Source organism: Gobio gobio, assembly GCF_949357685.1.
Source record: "Gobio gobio genome assembly, chromosome: 23".
Lineage (NCBI taxonomy): Eukaryota > Metazoa > Chordata > Actinopteri > Cypriniformes > Gobionidae > Gobio > Gobio gobio.
The window spans coordinates 1,090,241-1,104,713 of NC_137119.1; the positions used below are offsets into that span (position 1 = coordinate 1,090,241).

General features: G+C 42.6%; 1 protein-coding gene across 2 annotated transcripts in view; it reads left to right on the forward strand.

Annotated features, from left to right (window-relative positions):
* Positions 1 to 1,002: 1,002 nt before the first annotated feature.
* The window catches only part of reck (reversion-inducing-cysteine-rich protein with kazal motifs), an 88,792-nt gene continuing 75,321 nt past the window's right edge, over positions 1,003 to 14,473 (forward strand). For both annotated transcript variants that reach the window (XR_013815654.1, XM_079805944.1), the window contains exon 1: positions 1,003 to 1,211. Coding sequence is in view for 1 of the 2 variants with exons in the window: in XM_079805944.1 (XP_079662070.1) it covers positions 1,142 to 1,211 (70 nt within the window). In the remaining variant the exon portion in view is untranslated. The remainder of the gene's footprint in view (positions 1,212 to 14,473) is intronic.

Sequence of the window (14,473 nt, forward strand, 5' to 3'; positions counted from 1 at the left end):
TCCATCCATCATTCCATCAATCTAGCCATCCATCCACCCATCCATCCATCCATCTTTTATCATCCATCCATCCATCTATCATCTATCTGTCTGTCCATCTGTCCATCCATCCATCATCTATCCATCCATCCATCTATCATCTATCATCTGTCCATCCGTCCATCCATCCATCCATCCTTCTATCATCATCCATCTTCTACCTATCATCAATCCCTCTGTCCATTCATCCATCCTCAATGTATCATCTGTCCATCCGTCTGTCCATCCATCCATCCTCTATGTATCATCTATCCATCTGTTTGTCCATCCATCCATCCTCTATGTATCATCTGTCCATCCGTCTGTCCATCCATCCATCCTCCATCTATCTATCTATCTATCTATCTATCTATCTATCTATCTATCTATCTATCTATCTATCTATCTATCTATCTATCTATCTATCTGTCTATCTGTCTGTCTGTCTGTCTGTCTGTCTGTCTGTCTGTCTGTCTGTCTGTCTGTCCGTCCGTCTGTCCATCCATCAAGCCTCTATGTATCATCCATCCATCAATCTGTCCATCTATCTGTCCATCTATCTGTCCATCTATCTGTCCATCTATCTATCTATCTATCTATCTATCTATCTATCTATCTATCTATCTATCTATCTATCTATCTATCTGTCTGTCTGTCTGTCTGTCTGTCTGTCTGTCTATCTGTCTATCTATCTATCAGTGCTTTTATCATCTTCAGTGTGTATAGCTAATATAATGTGATATTTTCTTTGTAACTGGAGTTCTGAGGTCTGTTATCAGCGCAAGTAAATCAGAGCCAGAGAAGTGCAAACTCATAAACGTCTGTCTAATCTTTTGAAGTTTTGTCCGGCTCTTGTGTCCGCCCCCCTCTCTCACTCACCCCACCCCTCGGGCACATAACGGTATAAGTGCGGTGATTCTCATGGCTCTCTCCGTTAACCCAGCCCTCCTCCAGCCCTCCATCAGCCCTCCGCACATGCTCAGAGCTCCAGCGCCGCGCTCCGCGTCTCCAGTGCGGCCTGTGCGTGCGGACCCGCCGCGGACTCACTCACGCGCTCCTGCTCTCATGGAGCTCGCGTCTCCTCTGCGTTCGAGTCCACCATGCCCTTTAGGATTTCAATAAGATGTATGTGTGTTTTGAGATAATCATTTTGCTTCTCTCCGGCAACTTCTGCGCCTTGGTTTATACTCAGGGTAAGTCCGCTTTTACTTCTCCCGTTATGCTTCTATGTGTTTTCATGTCAATAATCGACTAGTTTTTCCAGTCGAAAACATCGTTTTTACTGGGATTGATACGCAATAAACGCGCAGACGCGGATAATAATGAGGAATAGCGACATTAGAACAGCAGAATCGCAAGTTTGGACTTGTTGATCGGCACCGTTATTCCCGCAGGCGTTACTGTATCAGAGTTACCGGACTGTGGCTGCTGTTGGGAAAATGCATTTAAATCACAGTTTGAGTCCTTATTGATGTGTGTGTGTGTGTGTGTGTGTGTGTGTGTGTGTGTGATCGACTGTACCGTTATATTCCCATAACCTGCTTATGGATTCATAATGCATGCTGACGGCGATCGGATTGGAAATAATAGCTTCAGATTTCAGATACTAGTCAAAGCAACATCTTAATAAATGTGTTTTTGATATGATCTGAATGTGCATGAGAGTTTAGCCACATCCTGTCAGAACTACTGTTAGTGTAATAATAAGCATTAGGCTATATAATAACACACTGTACAACAATAACAGTAATTTTAACAGGGTTAGTAATTAATTACTATGCAAAATTGGCTATATTGTGTTGCTCTGTGGGATAGTTTGTGTTAAAGTGCCATTATAATGATTATTTCTGCGGATCTTTGACATGTTTAGTTCATTTTGCATTATTAAGAAAACAAGTTTTGCATTATTATTAACTCTTAATTCTGACACACTTTATGTGGCAATATTTTCTTTATAGTGTATAATTTTGAAGTAATGCAATGGACTGTATTTATACCTGAGCTGAAGTGAGTGTGTGAATGTAAGAGATCCGTCAGGAAACATGTTAATGAACGGAAAGGTGTTGCAACATCTGTTGCTTTTCTTCACAGTTGCCATTTGTTGTGTGTGTCGGAATCAGCGAGTCTCTTTCCGTGAGGTTTCACATTGGCCAACAAAATAAATAAGTTGTAAAAATGTCCCTCTGGCAAAATGTTAATGTGTTTATAGCAAAGGAAACTTAAAGCCAAATTCTTTCATGTTCTATCAGTGTCAAACAAAGTCAAGCTGACATCTGGATGGCGTAGCTCTTTGAAGTGTGTGTTTGTGAACATGTGCTCGGATTCCTCCAGTAAATAACGCACTCGTACACACTCACACACACACACACACACACACACACGGAAGGCATTAGGCTACTTTTGCTCGTACACAGATAACGCGGCCGTGCATGTTGACCTTTTGAACCTTTATTTACTAGTTTAGCCAGTTTTCCCCTCTCTCAGCCCAGTTTATAAACCGTGTGTTTCCTCCAAAAGCGGCCTCGAGGTGAAATCACGTTTTGTACCTATTTGAAGCAAACATCTGCAAGCAATTCCAGCTCCCTCGAGTATGATCAGGACAAGAGCAGGGAAAACTGTCCTTCCTCCAGTGTGAGTCCCGGGACATAATGAACGAACGACCGTGTTTTTAGTACTTTCACACACTCGTTGTAACGTTCATCCGCCGAACACCTTCTCTACCTAAACACATGCAAACCATTACTCCCATGTACTCTGAGTCGTGTCATTAGATCTGTTCGGACTGGACTGGCTCCATTTTCTGTGGCGTTTGATGTCTTGTTATTGGATTTGAAGAGCCGATGGGGTGGCGCTGTGAGTTTGGAACATCTGTGGACAGATCCAGCTCTCACGTGCTTTCGTTCGGAGGGTAGACATGCTTATATCTGCCGGACATATGTACGAGTACAGCCGGACACATGCTATGCCCACATGTCTTTCATCTGGCACTTTCATGTCACTGAGCTTTCTGAAGATATTCTGACTTTATTCATCATGGAGTAATCGTTTAATGGACGGCTCCCATATGTCTTTATGAAGCTTGTTTATGTTCATCATGTGCTTTCAAATCCTTGCTAAACTTTCTTTCAAAAGCGTTTTCAACACAAGAAACTCTGTAAGAAATGGTTGGCCTTTTAAGCAGCGTTTGGCTTCTCTTCTGTGATTGACGCGGCGTGTTCAGAGTGTGTGAGAGCGGATGATCGGGATCCAAACAGCATCTCGTGCTTCAGACACAACATCTGACCGAGGGTCAGTTTCACAAACGTAGGATTGTTTTAGGGAAGTTGAACGTTTTATACGCAGTTTCTTCTTTAACGCACATCGAAGGAATTCCCAACACAGATATGTTCTAGGAACCTTTCGTGAACTCTTGCAAAAACTATATTTCAGAATGTTCTCAGAACGTTTAAACCATCCGTTTGTTTTCTGTGTTGAGGGAAACCTTTCATTTTGCAAACATTGGAACGTTAGACAGTGTTGGGGAAAGTTACTTTTAAAAGTTTACAATATTGCGTTGCTCCTTAAAACAAGTAACTAATTGTGTTACTTTTTATGGAAACTAATTACATTGACTTTACTTTCTCACCTGGGCTGAGCTTGCTTATTTTTTAATAACAAAAGTGGGTAACGCTTTAGATTACGGGCCGGAAAGTACTGCGTAAGTAAAGAGAATTTACAGCATAATTTTCGGTAATTATAGTGTAACTATAAAGTAAGTATGTATAGGTATAAGGGAACAATATGTAATATTGGGGGAATAAAGGGGTAACTATCAGGAACATTAACACATTATTTATACTGTAATTATCCGTGTAGTTTCAGGGTAAGTGTGAATCTGCTGCTGTAAATGAAAGTGGTGCTTGTTCCCCTCTTGTTTCGTGTAGTTACAGGGTAAGGACAATAAAAACACTATCAGGAACATTAACACATTATTTTTTAGTTAAGGGGTAATTATCCATGTAGTTTCAGGGTACGTGTGAATCTGCGGCTGTAAATGAAAGTGGTGTTTGTTCCCCTCTTGTTTCGTGTAGTTACAGGGTAAGGACAATAAAAACACGTACACAATCTGATATCACTCGAAAACTCATTTCGGTTCCTAAAAGTTGAAGCATCAAACAGCACATACAGCAATAACTACAGTAATCCAGACGATCCCAGTGGATGAATCAATGTCTTCTGAAGTGAAACCATAAGTGCTTGTGATAAAAATAGATATATTTTACATGTTTTAAACTGTAGACTATCGCTTCTGACCAGCAGTCATCTGCGTGCCGAGAAACTCTGGTCATGCGGATGTTGGATGCTGTCGGTTTTTTTTTTTTTAATGCTCACAACAGAATATAAAACAATAAGATAATATATGATAATAGCAATGAGAAACAAACAAGACTAGAAGACAGAGACAGAAAGACAGATTTCAGATCTCATTTACTCAGGATTGCGCTGGTAACAGCGGATGCCAAAAGATTAGTCAATTATGACAGCATTTCTTGGTTTACTTTTTATTTAAATAAATAATAATACAAGATATCAAAAGGCCTGGGATTCCTCTTAAGATCCATCAGGGGAAATAACGACAAAGAAGAAGAGGAACAAGAAGAGGAAGACAAGCAAGAGAAGCAAAAAAGGGACAAAACGTGCCTCTTTCTGTTTCTGCCTCCGTCTGGGACTGTGGTATATTCTCTGGTTTTCTTCGGCCAAATTTTAACCGGTCCAATCAGCGAACAGAGGGCGTGGCTGAGATGATGTCGTGAACTAGTTTGAGACGACATACGTCACGACCAGACGTTAGCGATTGATTACGGCAGATCCAATCGTTTTAAACTTCAACAGAGTTCCAGGAAGTGGACGCTGGTCAATGAGAGCGGTCAGACGAACGCACGAGACTTTACTAGCTTCTTGAAAAAAGACATCTGATTACATAACTCAAGTTACTTTAATGCGTTACAGAATGATCCGAGAACATCCAAAAGTAACAAGTATAGCATTTTAAAATGTGCAATGATGTTTTTGTGCTAACATTCAGAGAAAAGACCAGAACTCTCACGCTTCACTTGGGCAAGAAGAGTTGAAACTTTGGCAAAGTGTTTTACATTTTGTCCTTGTGTTTTCCCTCTTGGTCAATCCTTCCATCCTTCCTTGTTTATGTCAAACTCCTCAGTTATTAATGCGCAGGAAATGACCTTTGACCCTCAGGCATTCTTCTGAAGGCCTGGCCCTGCCACACAGGAATGCAGGAGCCGGTAGAAATAGCCAGGCAAGAATCATCCGCCATTCAACATTGTGTGTGTGTACGAGGCCTTCGATTGTAAAGACGGGGCAAAGGGCGATGTGTTGTTCACAGTGGGGCTGTTGAGGCAGATCTGAACACTGGACATGCTCAAAGAGAACAAGCGCATGAGCAACACGGCAAACACTGTCATCCAGACCCGTCCAGATCAACCCTGAGTGTCTCATGATGGAAGAGACCTGCCGGGTTTGAGATGAACAGTGATCAGTGTCGTTCAGAACTAGAGAACTAGTGACTCTAGAGATGCGCTTTAGTGAATTTTCATCCCCATAAAGCTCCTAATGTCTGATGAAGGCCTAGAGTTCGGCGGAAACACTGTTGTTTTTAAGGGCGTTAAAGGGATAGTTCACCCAAAAATGAAAATTACCCCATGATTTACCCTCAGCTCATCCTAGGTGTGTAAGACTTTCTTCTTTCAGACGAACACAATCAGAGTTATATTAATAATGATGGACAGATCCACTTTTATGATGGACAGATGCACTTTTATGATGGATAGATGCACTTTTATGATGGACAGATGCACTTTTATGATGGATAGATGCACTTTTATGATGGATGGATGCACTTTTATGATGGATGGATGCACGTTTATGATGGATAGATGCACTTTTATGATGGATAGATGCACTTTTATGATGGACAGATGCACTTTTATGATGGACAGATGCACTTTTATGATGAACAGATGCACTTTTATGATGGACAGATGCACTTTTATGATGGACAGATGCACGTTTATGATGGACAGATGCACTTTTATGATGGACAGATGCACTTTTATGATGGACGGATGCACTTTTATGATGGATAGATGCACTTTTATGATGGACAGATGCACTTTTATGATGAACAGATGCACTTTTATGATGGACAGATGCACTTTTATGATGGATAGATGCACTTTTATGATAGATAGATGCACTTTTATGATGGATAGATGCACTTTTATGATGGATGGATGCACTTTTATGATGGATAGATGCACTTTTATGATAGATAGATGCACTTTTATGATGGATAGATGCACTTTTATGATGGATAGATGCACTTTTATGATGGATAGATGCACTTTTATGATGGATAGATGCACTTTTATGATAGATAGATGCACTTTTATGATGGATAGATGCACTTTTATGATGGATAGATGCACTTTTATGATGGATGGATGCACTTTTATGATGGACAGATGCACTTTTATGATGGATAGATGCACTTTTATGATGGATAGATGCACTTTTATGATGGACAGATGCACTTTTATGATGATAGGTGCACTTTTATGATGGATGGAGGCACTTTTATGATGATAAATGCACTTTTATGATGGATGGATGCACTTTTATGATGGACAGATGCACTTTTATGATGGATGGATGCACTTTTATGATGATAAATGCACTTTTATGATGGATGGATGCACTTTTATGATGGATAGATGCACTTTTATGATGGATAGATGCACTTTTATGATGGATGGATGCACTTTTATGATGGATGGATGCACTTTTATGATGATAAATGCACTTTTATGATGGATGGATGCACTTTTATGATGGATGGATGCACTTTTTGGGCTGTCATTCACTGCCATTATAAAGCTTGGAAGAGTAGGAACATTTATTAATATAACTCTGATTGTGTTCGTCTGAAAGAAGAAAGTTATATATCGGATGAGTTGAGGGTAAATCCCGGGGTCATTTTCAGTTTTGGGTGAACTGTCCCTTTAAGCTCAAGCACTTGTCCAGCATCACACACTCCAGTGTTTGAGCTTCAGGAGAGCTTGTGTGTGTGTGTGTGTGTGTGTGTGTGTGTGTGTGTGTGTGTGTGTGTGTGTGTGTGAGAAACAAACGGCTCATGCTTCTTAATGCAATGAAAGCCCATCTAGCCAAACACTGCGGTTACATAATTTAATATAAACTCATAACATTTGTCCAGTGGGAATTGTGGGACGCTTCTGGAGTCTGACCCGAGGACTCTTTGCTAATGTGCGTTTAGTCTCCATTCGGAGGCCGAGTCTCAGGGAGTGTCCGTTCCCAAGCTCTTGGTAATGGAGGAGGAATGAATCATTCACACACACACACTGCCACATACACTCCATATCCTCAGCAGGAATAATCTCCACTTCATTCTGCGGGAGGGATGTAGTATCCTGAGTGAAAGACATGAGACATGTATTTTGAATAGTTTTACCACCTACAATAGGCAAATGATTGGCTTAATTACATACGTTTCTAATTAAATCCTGTTTTTATCCAAAGCAACTTCTGAAGCACTTGAGGTGATGATACACAAATGTCTCTCTGAATGAACCCTGATGGATATTCCTGTCCTGTCTGTTGCTCCTGCTCCTCTGAGACGTCCCTTCCTGTATGTGCTCCTCATGATCAGCCCTGATCTGTGCATCTGCGAGTCCGCCGTCTGAGAGTCTGTGGTCAGATGTCCAGATGTCCCATTGATGCTGAAGAAGGCCCGCGTCAGTCCTGATGGATAGCCGCCCTCCATGTGGGCATCACAGGAGTGGAGGAGCTTCAAGAAGAGATCTTCAATCTGTGTTTGACTGAGCACATGCAGAGGAAGAACAGCCAATAATCCCAGACTGTCCACGATCAAGAGAGGGAAACACACGTGCCACGCTCTCTTTCAAAATCCATTTTATTTTTATTGACTCTAATATAGTCATTTCTACTCACACCTTGAACACATGAGTGGACACAATCATTTTAAACAAGTTTAAACGTTTTTTTATGTTTATCAATATCATGAATTTTTTATTTGTCGCACCACATGACACATTTAAAATCTCAACTAACTTGTCACAAAGTTGCTCTTCTATCAGCTTGAATCAGTCGGCCCATGACCTCTGACCTCTAGCATCAACAAGGCATTTTCTCCCACAGGACTGCCGCATACTGGATGTTTTTCCCTTTTCACACCATTCTTTGTAAACCCTAGAAATGGTTGTGTGTGAAAATCCCAGTAACTGAGCAGATTGTGAAATACTCAGACCGGCCCGTCTGGCACCAACAACCATGCCACGCTCAAAATGTCTTAAATCCCCTTTCTTTCCCATTCCGACATTCAGTGTGGAGTTCAGGAGATTGACTTGACCAGGACCACACCCCTAAATGCATTGAAGACACTGCCATGTGATTGGTTGATTAGATAATTGCATTAATGAGAAATTGAACAGATGTTCCTAATAATCCTTTAGGTGAGTGTATGTACAGTATATGTATTTATTTATTTTTCGAGGTGCATTAAGTAAAACATGCAGAATATAGAAGAGTTGTTTTAAAATAATTGCATGATTGAATTGTATTTCTGGGTAAATTCGCAGACCTTTGAGCCGTTTTAACAGAAGGGGAAGAAAGCTCTCAGCGAGTGTGTGTCCTGTGTGTTCTCAGCGAGTGTGTGTCCTGTGTGTTCTCAGCGAGTGTGTGTCCTGTGTGCTCTCAGTGAGTGTGTGTCCTGTGTGTTCTCAGTGAGTGTGTGTCCTGTGTGTTCTCAGTGAGTGTGTGTCCTGTGTGCTCTCAGTGAGTGTGTGTCCTGTGTGTTCTCAGCGAGTGTGTGTCCTGTGTGTTCTCAGTGAGTGTGTGTCCTGTGTGTTCTCAGCGAGTGTGTGTCCTGTGTGTTCTCAGCGAGTGTGTGTCCTGTGTGTTCTCAGTGAGTGTGTGTCCTGTGTGTTCTCAGTGAGTGTGTGTCCTGTGTGTTCTCAGTGAGTGTGTGTCCTGTGTGCTCTCAGCGAGTGTGTGTCCTGTGTGTTCTCAGTGAGTGTGTGTCCTGTGTGTTCTCTCAGCGAGTGTGTGTCCTGTGTGTTCTCAGTGAGTGTGTGTCCTGTGTGTGCTGTGTGTTCTCAGCGAGTGTGTGTCCTGTGTGTTCTCAGTGAGTGTGTGTCCTGTGTGCTCTCAGTGAGTGTGTGTCCTGTGTGCTCTCAGTGAGTGTGTGTCCTGTGTGCTCTCAGTGAGTGTGTGTCCTGTGTGCTCTCAGTGAGTGTGTGTCCTGTGTTCTCTCAGCGAGTGTGTGTCCTGTGTGCTCTCAGTGAGTGTGTGTCCTGTGTGTTCTCAGTGAGTGTGTGTCCTGTGTGCTCTCAGTGAGTGTGTGTCCTGTGTGTTCTCAGCGAGTGTGTGTCCTGTGTGTTCTCAGCGAGTGTGTGTCCTGTGTTCTCTCAGCGAGTGTGTGTCCTGTGTGTTCTCAGTGAGTGTGTGTCCTGTGTGCTCTCAGTGAGTGTGTGTCCTGTGTGTTCTCAGTGAGTGTGTGTCCTGTGTGCTCTCAGCGAGTGTGTGTCCTGTGTGTTCTCAGTGAGTGTGTGTCCTGTGTGCTCTCAGCGAGTGTGTGTCCTGTGTGTTCTCAGTGAGTGTGTGTCCTGTGTGCTCTCAGCGAGTGTGTGTCCTGTGTGCTCTCAGTGAGTGTGTGTCCTGTGTTCTCTCAGTGAGTGTGTGTCCTGTGTGTTCTCAGTGAGTGTGTGTCCTGTGTGCTCTCAGTGAGTGTGTGTCCTGTGTGCTCTCAGCGAGTGTGTGTCCTGTGTGCTCTCAGTGAGTGTGTGTCCTGTGTGCTCTCAGCGAGTGTGTGTCCTGTGTGCTCTCAGTGAGTGTGTGTCCTGTGTTCTCTCAGTGAGTGTGTGTCCTGTGTGCTCTCAGTGAGTGTGTGTCCTGTGTGCTCTCAGTGAGTGTGTGTCCTGTGTGCTCTCAGCGAGTGTGTGTCCTGTGTGTTCTCAGTGAGTGTGTGTCCTGTGTGCTCTCAGTGAGTGTGTGTCCTGTGTGCTCTCAGCGAGTGTGTGTCCTGTGTGCTCTCAGCGAGTGTGTGTCCTGTGTGCTCTCAGCGAGTGTGTGTCCTGTGTGCTCTCAGCGAGTGTGTGTCCTGTGTGCTCTCAGCGAGTGTGTGTCCTGTGTGCTCTCAGCGAGTGTGTGTCCTGTGTGTTCTCAGTGAGTGTGTGTCCTGTGTGTTCTCAGTGAGTGTGTGTCCTGTGTGCTCTCAGCGAGTGTGTGTCCTGTGTGTTCTCAGTGAGTGTGTGTCCTGTGTGTTCTCTCAGCGAGTGTGTGTCCTGTGTGCTCTCAGCGAGTGTGTGTCCTGTGTGTGCTCTCAGCGAGTGTGTGTCCTGTGTGCTCTCAGTGAGTGTGTGTCCTGTGTGTTCTCAGCGAGTGTGTGTCCTGTGTGCTCTCAGTGAGTGTGTGTCCTGTGTGCTCTCAGTGAGTGTGTGTCCTGTGTGCTCTCAGTGAGTGTGTGTCCTGTGTGCTCTCAGCGAGTGTGTGTCCTGTGTGCTCTCAGCGAGTGTGTGTCCTGTGTGCTCTCAGCGAGTGTGTGTCCTGTGTGCTCTCAGTGAGTGTGTGTCCTGTGTGCTCTCAGTGAGTGTGTGTCCTGTGTGCTCTCAGCGAGTGTGTGTCCTGTGTGTTCTCAGTGAGTGTGTGTCCTGTGTGCTCTCAGTGAGTGTGTGTCCTGTGTGCTCTCAGTGAGTGTGTGTCCTGTGTGCTCTCAGCGAGTGTGTGTCCTGTGTGCTCTCAGCGAGTGTGTGTCCTGTGTGCTCTCAGCGAGTGTGTGTCCTGTGTGCTCTCAGCGAGTGTGTGTCCTGTGTTCTCTCAGCGAGTGTGTGTCCTGTGTGTTCTCAGTGAGTGTGTGTCCTGTGTGCTCTCAGCGAGTGTGTGTCCTGTGTGTTCTCAGTGAGTGTGTGTCCTGTGTGCTCTCAGCGAGTGTGTGTCCTGTGTGCTCTCAGCGAGTGTGTTGTACCGGAGTCAGGCTGTGTTTTCTGCTATCCGCTGCTGTATTGAGTCCTGCTGGGCGACAGCACATGCTTCTTTACAGTCTGAAAGGATTACGGCCGGCCCCTGTCACTCAGGGCTTTTGTTGATTCGGGTCATTGTTTGTTTTTCCAGCTGGTCCAGGACGGCCCTCTTCAGCTCCAGCCGTGTGTCTGTGGGCGCAGGAACGCTCGTGCTTCAGACGGCCTCATAACAATAGGCATTGTGAACAAACTCATGCTGAGGATCATGACGTCCTTTAACACGACAGAGTCTTTCTCCTAATGCGCTTTTCTTTCAAAAGGACATTTTTACGTCATTCAAGAGGTCCGTGTTAATCAGTGTTTTAGCACCATAAACATCTCGCTCTACCTTCGCCTCATTTAAAGTTTCTGAAAACTGTGAATGCGTTGGGGATGCAACACTACAGTTAGTCCACGGTTCAATACACACCTCGGTTCTTATATATATGTTATATATTTTACATGTTCATAAACTTCTATAACTTGTTTTAAACTTTATTTCTACGACTTATACAGTGATGGCCGATTTGAAAACACTGCTTGATGAAGTTGTTAATCTCAGCTCTTCAGGGCTAGAGTTGAAGAGCTCTGACACACACAGTGTTTTGTATTTTGTATCTGTACAGTTGCTTTTGAATAGCTGTCCTATATGGGGCAAATTGACCCACACACAGCAAGAGTGTATAACATTTTGATACGCACATTCACGAGTTCACACTTACATCAAATTAAATAGAGTAAATATTATGCATATTTGGCGTGCTGTCCGGGGGAGGGCTCCGGGCTCGGAATTTTGCCCGAACCCAGAGTACCCCCCCCGTGATGGAAATAGTCTAGAACTAGACTACATATATTAATTTGATGTCTTATGTGAGTTTAATTAAGTGAGGAGAAGGGGTGGTGGAGGGATGCTAAGAAACTGTCAACGACAGGAAGGTAAATCGGCAGTCTATATACACCTCCTATCGTTGATTTTTTAATGAGCTCCTCTTGTGTTCAATTAGGTTTAATTATCTGGGTCTGCTCCACTTAACAGTTTTAATTTCCTGAATGTGTTCCTCCCGAAATTTGTTTATAAAACATCAATTTTTATATGCATTTTAGAGATTTGAATTCAAATCAAATATTCACATTACTGCCCAAACTACTTCTGAATAGGATGTCTACTTCATAGATATTTTGAAAATAATGAAATATAACGCTCAGATCACTCAAACCATAAATGGAAATCGAAGAGTCAACATGTCATCTAGTGGAAAACGTTGGTACTGCGCACAAAAACATAATTTTTTCAACCTAAACTTTGGCACAGAATTTGTTCAGATATTTAGCTTTGATTTTCTTGAGGTTTTAGAGTTGAACATGTTTTGTAAAATGTATATTGTTGTAAAATGTTATATATTTTACATGTTCATAAACTTCTATAACTTGTTTTAAACTTTACTTTTACGACTTATACAGTGATGACCGATTTGAAAACACTGCTTGATGAAGTTGTTAATCTCAGCTCTTCAGGGCTAGAGTTGAAGAGCTCTGACACACACAGTGTTGTGTATTTTGTGTCTGTACAGTTGTTTTTGAATATCTGTCCTATATGGGGCAAATTGACCCACACACAGCAAGAGTGTATAACATTTTGATACGCACATTTCACAACGCATCAGCATGTTGAAACTTTGCATGCATGTTAATGACCCTAAGTGAGAAAAGGTCACACAATTTCAAGAAAAACAATGTGGGTTAGATAATATTTCAGATAGTTTGAAAAAAGAAATTATAGCTAATTTTTACCATTTGTGGCATACAAAAAATATTTCTTTATTGAAATAAATGGGGAAAAGCTCTTTTTTTTGCGTCATAGGTTAGTAAAAAAACTAAAATAACAAAATATAACCAAGAAATGTTAGTATTTTGGGTCTCTACAATTGCCTTAGAACATTAAAATATGCGGGTCAAATTGACCCGTGAACATCACGAACGTAACAGTAAATGTGTGTGTATATGTCAAAACACATCAGCGTGTTGAAACTTTGCGTGCATGATCATGACCCTAAATGAGAAAAAGTCACAACATTTTAAGAAAAAAAACATAGGTTAACTGATATTTCTGACAACACAAGGGTTAAGAGAAGGTTCTCTGGGCTGGCTCTTCTATGGAAACTATGGGTTCTCTGAGGTCCATATGGCCGGCTTCAGGCCTCACATCTGGACCCCAGACGCCTGTCCGTCAAGCTCATGGATTGGGATGATGATCCGTAGCTCTTCTGAACATGAGTAGCATCTCTGTTTTAGTTTTGCTCAGTACGGTTGATCTGATGTTGCGTTCACACACTCGCTCCACTAATGGACCTCTCAGCATTATGATGTGTGTGTGGCTGTCATTGCTCATTAAAGACTCAGTTGGCTTCACTGCACATTTCACCCGGGCCCTGCTCAACTCAATAAGCGGCAGAAGTGGTGTTTCTTCCATGAGGGACGCGGGGTCACTCTTACTCTGCCGCTCCTGTAGTTGCCATGGCTTTTTATCAATTTCCACAGCAACAGTAATGCGTTGGGTCTGTGCTGAATGTCTCCTCGAGCACAAAGGCCAGAGCCATAACCAGCTCTGAATGCTCCAGTGCACCTTCAGCCGTCATTACAGTCCCAGCTCGTTAAGAGCCCTCACAAGAGCCCGCTTTCCTTCCCTTTGACCACGCTATGGACTGATAGTTGGCCTTTTATGCTCATTTGAGAACAACTTTACCAATTGGAAATTCTTAAAGGGAATCGCAGCATTTATCAACTTTTGTAACGTCACACTTTTTAATCTTTTCAGAAGTCTCGTCTCAATGAGAGATGTTCAGATGGCGTCTACATTCTAGACATGATGCCTTACTGGATAAAGTTTGTGTAAAGCTGGCGGTGTTTAATTAACTGCCCCCCCCCCCCCCCCCCCTCATTGAGAATACACATGAAAATGCACTATCCAAACTTAAAGGGCTGTAATTCAAGAATGCTTTGGAATATAAGTCCTAAGTTTGATCTTGTTTTAAAGCAGACACTCGGCAGATTATAAGCAATTCAAAATATGAAAGTATGAAAAAGTTATGGAAGTTTCAATTTACTGTAAATAAAAAAAACTGTACTAAATATTTTTTATTTGATATAAAATATATATTTTACAAAAATGTTTTAATCTAAAATTACTATAAAATCAAAGCCATATGTCTAACCAAGTTGTGTTCCAAATTTGAAGTTGATATCCCAAAAATTGAGATGTTGTTTAGGCGCTGTACCAGTAACAGCCACCGGGTGTCATTCACATTCCATTGATTGTTTTTTTTAATGAAAACAGTCACCGAATATGGAACCGTGAGACTCAGACC